The following is a 6,915-nucleotide window of genomic DNA, read 5'->3' on the forward strand; positions in this document are numbered from 1 at the left end:
TATTCATAATTAGTAATACGGGGTGTTCTACTCCTGAAATAATATTCCAAGAAAATTATATTTTCTATAATTTCAGTCTCAAAATTGTGCTGCGGCCTATACACGCACGCAGCCTATACATGCGTAAATACGGTATATATCATGCCACCTGAGGCCATCTCAATGGCATACATAACAAATCCCTCTCATCAGTAACACCGATACTATACAGCCTCTCAAACTGTTGAGGTAATACCCTTAACATTAAATGAAAGCTACAACCAATCTTCATGAAAACTGGTATGTATATCATGCCATCTGAGGCCACCTCAATGATGCACTTCGTAAGTTAGTCCCATCGGTAATACCAACACTGAAGTGTCCAAACTGTATTGCTTTATTGAATTCAATTAGCACACATACTTAAAATTTTCTTTCTACTTGTCATGTCAGATACTCAAATTACAGTGAAAGGAAAGTAGGCTATTAGTTCTTCCCAGAACTTCTTATTTATATGTATAATGTAAACATAACCACTGGCTAAGTGAAGTACAGGTTCATTCTCCTGTGCAATGAGAAAAATATAGAAATTCAGACAAATTCTTCATCTTGTTTCTTCTGTTGTTCATTAGATTTCAATTTCAATTTTATAACAAAATTACCGTAAATAAAAAATGCATACAGGATAAATTGTAATGCATACTGAATTTCAGTCACTACAGAAAAAAATGGCCTTTTGTGTAAATTACCACTAAAATGTACAAATTTCATATCTGGTTACAGAAGAAACTATACAAACAGATGCAGCACATTATGGTTTCTGTTCTACATTATCAGACACTATTCTGTTCTCCTCCTGAGTTAGCTGCATCTGTTCCTTCAACCTGGTCATTACCAGCTGTTGTCTGGCTTTCTTCTTAGCATCTTTGGCCTTTTTACGTTCTTCTTTTTCTTTCTCTTCTAACAGTTCCTTAAAGCGATCATCCCGAGGATCAATTTTGAACCCGAAGTGACGACGCACTTCCTCCACCAACCTAGCTTTCTTCGCCTGCAAAGAAAAGAAAATATTTGCAAGCTATAGTCAATACTTAATATTTACTTAGTTTAGAAGATTTTAATGAGGTTAGATAATGATTACTAACTTCTTTTCATATGTTCTCTGTACAAAATGCATAAAATAAATTCATAATGGTGGATCTGTGCTTTCTCTCATTCCTGGCATGATTCTGATAATTTCTGGTACTGGGGTTTATGATAAAGATTGTTGAAAGGCTTTAACTTCACTTCATACTGGTCTAAACCTTTCTAAAAAACACCTTACTTCACAAAAAATGCACAATGATGAGCTTCATAACTTGTACTCTTTGCCAAATATAATTAGAATGATCAGGTCAATGACGATTAGATATGCAGAGCATGTAGCATACATGGGGTTGAAGAGGAATGCATATAGTGTTTCACTGGGACTGCCACAAGCAAAAAGGGCACTAAGAAAACCTACATGTAGGAGGGAGGACAATATTAAAATTAATCTTAGAGAAATAAGATGGTGTAATGTGGACTGGAGTCATCTGGCTCAGTATAGAGACCAGTGGTGGGCTCCTGTGAACATAGTAACGAACTTTCTGGGTCCATAAACTCTTGGGACATTCTTGATTAGATGAGTGAGTGGTGGATTCTCAAGAAGTTCTAAATTTCATGGAGTAAGTTAGTTGAGACTACTTCCAAGCAAAAGTTAAGTAAAGCAAAGCTATCCCTTGTAGCAGGCCATGAAGGCCCATAGGGGACGTGAGACATCGAGGATCCCACATTTTCTAGACAATCAGCTCACAGATGGTGGTGAGGTTGTCTGCCTTACGCACCGACCATTCTTTACCCTCAAGAATATTCCTGGTACTCATTTCTGTTAGAGATTGAGCCGACCCCAGAGCCATCGTGCTGCCGGAAGAATTAGGTAAATTGAAGAAAGTCCACCTCATCGGGATTCAATCCCGCAACCTTTTGGCTTGTAGCATAGTGCCTCAACCAACTACACTACCGCGTGCCCCCTACTTCCAAGTGCATTATATATTTAGGAAAATATCTTATTCTTATGCCTACCTTGGCAGCTTCTACCTCTGCCAATTTTTTGGCAGCATTAACCTTAACTTCATGCTTCCATTGTTCCAGCTTAGCAAATTTCTTCATGATATCTTCTTCCCTGAAAAAATACATCACATTATCTTTACAACATGGCAGATTTATAAATGACTGGGAAGTTATTTTTCATACTAAACTAAATGCTGCGACCATTTAACAATTACAGCTCTAGTGATAATGTTCTTTTTTGGGAAAAACAAAAATCCCAAACAAAATCTCATGAGCAAATTACACCACAAATTCTAAATGATGCAAGTAACACCTGAAGGTACATGTCTCGGTTGTAAGTTCACTGCAGTCATTTAAGACAATTTCAAATTCTGTACGGTAAAGTTAAAGTTGTCCCTGTCCTTAACTATTTAAGCACTACGCCATGAAGACATATGGAGGAGTGGATGAATAGATTCTCTGGACCTTGGCACTAGTTGGAGATGAGTGGTCAGCTTCAGGCCCAGGCTGCTTTACCCCAGGAAGAGAGCCCCCCAGTACCCACTGGAAAATTAAACATTCTATCAATCCTGTTTCTTGTATGAAAATGACCTGTAAGAGTCAATATGTACCCAGCCGAAAAGTGATAAGAATTTGGCATAAATTTTGAGATGTTTCAGTTCCAAACAAAAAAGACTATTCATACTACAGTATATAAATTTAGCAAACATGGTTGTTATTGGAAAAAGAAAAATTAAAATGTTGGACGCCCAATGGTGAGAAACTGGATGAAACTGATGCTAGGCATCAACATTTCCATCAAAATCTATTTGACACCTTGCTTGGAGAATGAAGTTTCAAGTTTTCCATGCTTCCAAAGGAAGAATTGCAGCACACAAATGTGAACATTTTATGGAGTGCAAGGGATGTGTACATAACAGCAGGCAGCATTTCTGGTTTCTGCTGTGATCTGGGTGCATCTTGTTTGTCCGTGGGCTTGTCACCTGTTATGCTGGTGTAACGTGTCGGCAAACCAGAGGAGTAACTTCTATGGAAACACTAGAATGGACCGTTACATATGAAGTAACAATAGCGGCACTGTAATCCCAACAGTGAGCCGTTGTACCGAGAACATCGAATCTCCACGGCTACGACAAATACGCGTAGCGTTCCCACAGAGACAACGCAATAACAATGGGTCATTGCGTAGGGAACGCGGAACCAACAATGCAACGTCTCCACCGCTATAACAGAGGGTTCGTTACCTAGCAGCGGCCAAGGTTATAAAAGTCCAGCTTCGACGAGAAGTCTTCAGTCTAGGAACATCCGCCGCAGAAGACAGCTGAGGTGCCACAGTGAATAGTAGTTGTACTCGTGATTGTGTAAGCGGACGAACAATAAAGGTTCTGCTTAATTTGAGGCCTACGTGAATCTATTTGTCGCGTCATACACCCAATACGTGACACTGGTATGAACATGCGTATAACGAGTTCATGGGAGGGGTCTGCATCTCTTACACTGGACTGGTTGAATGATCTGGGACACATAACCAAATAACCTCCCCATACAGACTGATCTGATACAAAAACAATACAAACAAATTAACAAATTCATAAACTGTTTGTATTCCATCAACTGTTCATGACACAATCTTGGTGAATAAATGAATGTCATTTACTTCCATAGAAAAATTGTTGGTACATCAGCAGCTCATGTTTGGTAGTAGGAGTGTCAGGTAAATATAGCTTCAAGAGGAAGTGATTTGAGCGATGGGAAAGGGTGAGGAAAGAGAGGAATGGATGGAACCACTTCTTCAGTCTTTCACTGCGGGTTGTAACCTGGGTCCATATTAGGAAACTCACAAACTCTTTCATGCACCTGCATCATTTTCCTTGCTGGATGTTACCTGGCTCCATATTAAGGAACCTTAAACCTCTTCAGGGCATAGCTCTACAGTATGGTGCAGAATTAAGGTTATATTTACAATTGTTACATTTAATATAAAGTGCAGCAACCTAACTAGCCTCTGCAACAGTCACTTAATTTGGGTTTTATTTACAATTACTAATGCAAATCCTGTCAGGCCACCTAACACAAGTGATCACTATAGAAAAGATGTCTTATAGTCTTACCATGAATAACATAACACCTGTACCATAACAGCAAACCAAGAACGTGCCATTCCTAAGGCTTTAGACTATCCACTACATATAGAATATAATGATCAAAATCTTAATATTGATGAGAATGTTAAGTTCTTGGGTATGTGCCTTGACTCTCATCTTAATTGGAAACAATATTCGATTAGTTTAATAAAAAAATTATGCATTGCAATTTACATGCTTAGAAAATTACAACCCATTGTGAATGGACAAGTTTTACGTATCGTCTATTTTTCCCATGTTCAGGCTCAACTCAATTACGGAATTATTTTCTGGGGCTCATCTTCATCAATGAAAAGCATATTTGTGGCCCAAAAAAGAGCAATAAGAGTTTTGTTAAGGCTGGGTCCTAGAGATTCATGTAGGGAAGGCTTTAAGAAATTGGGTATACTTACAGTCCCCTGCTTATATATATATACTATGATATTGTTTGTAATTAAAAATTATAATATGTACCAAACAAACGATAACATACATCAAATAAGTACCAGATGGCACAATAGGCTACATGTTTCTTCTGTGAGATTATCTTCCATTCAGAAGGGTGTGCATTTTACATCTATTAGAATATTTAACAACCTGCCACAAAACATATATATCTTGAAAGACAATATTAATATTTTTAAACAAAGACTAAAGGATTTTCTGGCTTCAAAAGCATTTTACTCGGTAGGTGAATATATGGCAAGTAGGTAATTTTATGCACTGTTACAGTCTGTTTTCTAAGACTATGTTCTAGCAAGAATTGTAAGATGATTGATTTTATTCTGTTGTACCTATCAATGTTACAATTGTTGAATTTTTTATTGTCTAGACCAGGTTGCACATTGCAATGTCAGTTTGGCTGTGACGAGTTCAATATCCAGTCCGGTATCCGGAGAAAGGATCTGTGAAACCATGTAGCTATGTATGTATGTATGTATGTATGTGCATTTTTCCTACTCCTTACATTAAAACCTACCTCGCCTTTAATGCTTCCTGTTCTTCCTTTTTTTTAGTCTCCGCTCTCGTCATTAGTTCTTGAATAGTATACGGATATGCCACGCTCTCATACTCTTTCATTTCTTCTAGTTCCTCTCTAGTGGGCCACATTATACCTGGAAGAACTCCACTTGACTGCCCATAGCGACCATACATCTTACGCTTATATTTCACGGTTTCATGAAACCAGTCCATGGGTTCAGAATAAGGCACTTTTTCATGCAGTAGGTTTCTATGCTGAGGATTCAATCGGGATTTATTTCTTTTCCTTTGAATTTCTTCTTCCTTTCTGGCCGTAACTTCGTCATCTTCTTCAGTTGTAGTACTAGCTTCTTCGATAAGCTTTGTATCAGCTGCTACTGTCTTTAAATATTTAACGTTTTGATCAATTTTTTGAAACACCTGACGTCTAACAAACACACTTTCAAACCGTGCAACATTCCTTAGGGACCGTGTATTTACAACATAATGAGTAATACTCTTCACCAAGCTAGACATTTCTGTACCCTACAAGAATTACCAGTATGTTCTTGACACTAAACTTATTTAACAAACGAATGCCATATAAATTAAACCCTTCCAGAATTCCTTGTTTACACCTCACAATATAAGACTTATAAGCATAACGAAAATTGCTTCCTTAACTGCTATCATTGCGATGTAATCAGATCTCTCACATTTCACGTTTCAGAGCTCAGAGTACCGTTGACAGCGTTGGCAGCAATGGCCTGCTCTGAGATGAGACCGATGAGGTAACGGAATGTAAATAAATTCAATTCAATTCAATTCAATATCCCATTGATAGTATCTACCACGAGAACCCACACGTGGTGTACGAATCCGTGGTTGCACGCATGAATTAAAATGAGGAGAATGAGCTGACGAGTGAAGTGGAATATATGGAAGTACGACACTGGAGGGGGCAAGCGTAGCAGTCTGAACAGTAATTAGAGGGTTATGTGGTGTCCATGGATTTTCTTGCTGTGAACTATTTTGCGACGGTGTCAGTAGCCTCAGTGTTGTATTTATAATTATTGATGTATTTCAGTAATTGTATAATACGAGTGATATGTCTTAAAATGTCTAATAATGACTCATCCTTTTAAAAGGTTATGTACATAGCATAAGTTGACAGTATTGACTTATATGTGTGGATGTATTTTTTTTTGTGTCTCAGTTGTACTGCATTTATGGCTTTTGTATTTGTAACCAACAACAAAGACCCGTAAGTCATGGAGTCCCGCAAGGTTCTGTTCTTGGACCAGTTTTGTTTCTGCTATATATCAATGATTTAGAAGCAGGTATTCAGCAGGGAAAACCAACGTTCTTTGTCAACGATACCAGTCTTTTTATATCAGGGAATATGGTCGATGTTGTCCAAAAGGAAATAAGTGAAACAATAAATACACTCAGAGTGGTTCGAAAGAATAAGTTAATTATTAATATAGAGAAAACGGTAGCAATATCCTTCCAGCACACTCAGAAGATGTACCTAGAATACCCGTCAATAAAATTTTATGGCAAAGAAATCAATAATGTGGAATACACAAAATTTTGGGGAATATGGCTAGACAAGAATTTAGAGTGGTCTACACATACTCAAAAGCTAGCAAACAAGTTATGTAAAATATGTTTTGCCCTACGAATAGTCAGCAGAGTGCTAGGGATCGAGACTGTTCGCACTCTATACCATGCATACTTTAAATCCTTGTTATCATATGGATTG

General features: G+C 37.8%; 1 protein-coding gene across 1 annotated transcript; it reads right to left on the reverse strand.

Moving 5' to 3' along the window:
- Window positions 1-353: 353 nt before the first annotated feature.
- LOC111867387 (growth arrest and DNA damage-inducible proteins-interacting protein 1) lies at window positions 354-6,907 on the reverse strand. The gene is made up of 3 exons (XM_023857188.2): window positions 5,170-6,907; window positions 2,080-2,179; window positions 354-1,027 (listed from the first exon to the last, which is right to left on the reverse strand). Exons 1-3 carry the CDS (start codon window positions 5,685-5,687, stop codon window positions 791-793), a joined length of 855 nt encoding a protein of 284 aa, XP_023712956.1. The 5' UTR covers window positions 5,688-6,907; the 3' UTR covers window positions 354-790.
- Window positions 6,908-6,915: the final 8 nt, after the last annotated feature.

This window comes from Cryptotermes secundus, unplaced genomic scaffold, assembly GCF_002891405.2.
Source record: "Cryptotermes secundus unplaced genomic scaffold, Csec_1.0 scaffold350, whole genome shotgun sequence".
In the NCBI taxonomy this organism is placed as follows: domain Eukaryota; kingdom Metazoa; phylum Arthropoda; class Insecta; order Blattodea; family Kalotermitidae; genus Cryptotermes; species Cryptotermes secundus.

What these genes read in the sequence shown, in the direction of transcription:
- LOC111867387 (XM_023857188.2), bottom strand. Translation starts at nt 5,687, where the DNA reads ATGTCTAGCTTGGTGAAGAGTATTACTCATTATGTTGTAAATACACGG. An exon ending in CAGGAAGCATTAAAGGCGAG is followed by an intron (nt 2,180 to 5,169) that starts GTAGGTTTTAAT and finishes GTATTTTTTCAG; the next exon opens with GGAAGAAGATATCATGAAGA. An exon ending in CAGAGGTAGAAGCTGCCAAG is followed by an intron (nt 1,028 to 2,079) that starts GTAGGCATAAGA and finishes TTTTCTTTGCAG; the next exon opens with GCGAAGAAAGCTAGGTTGGT.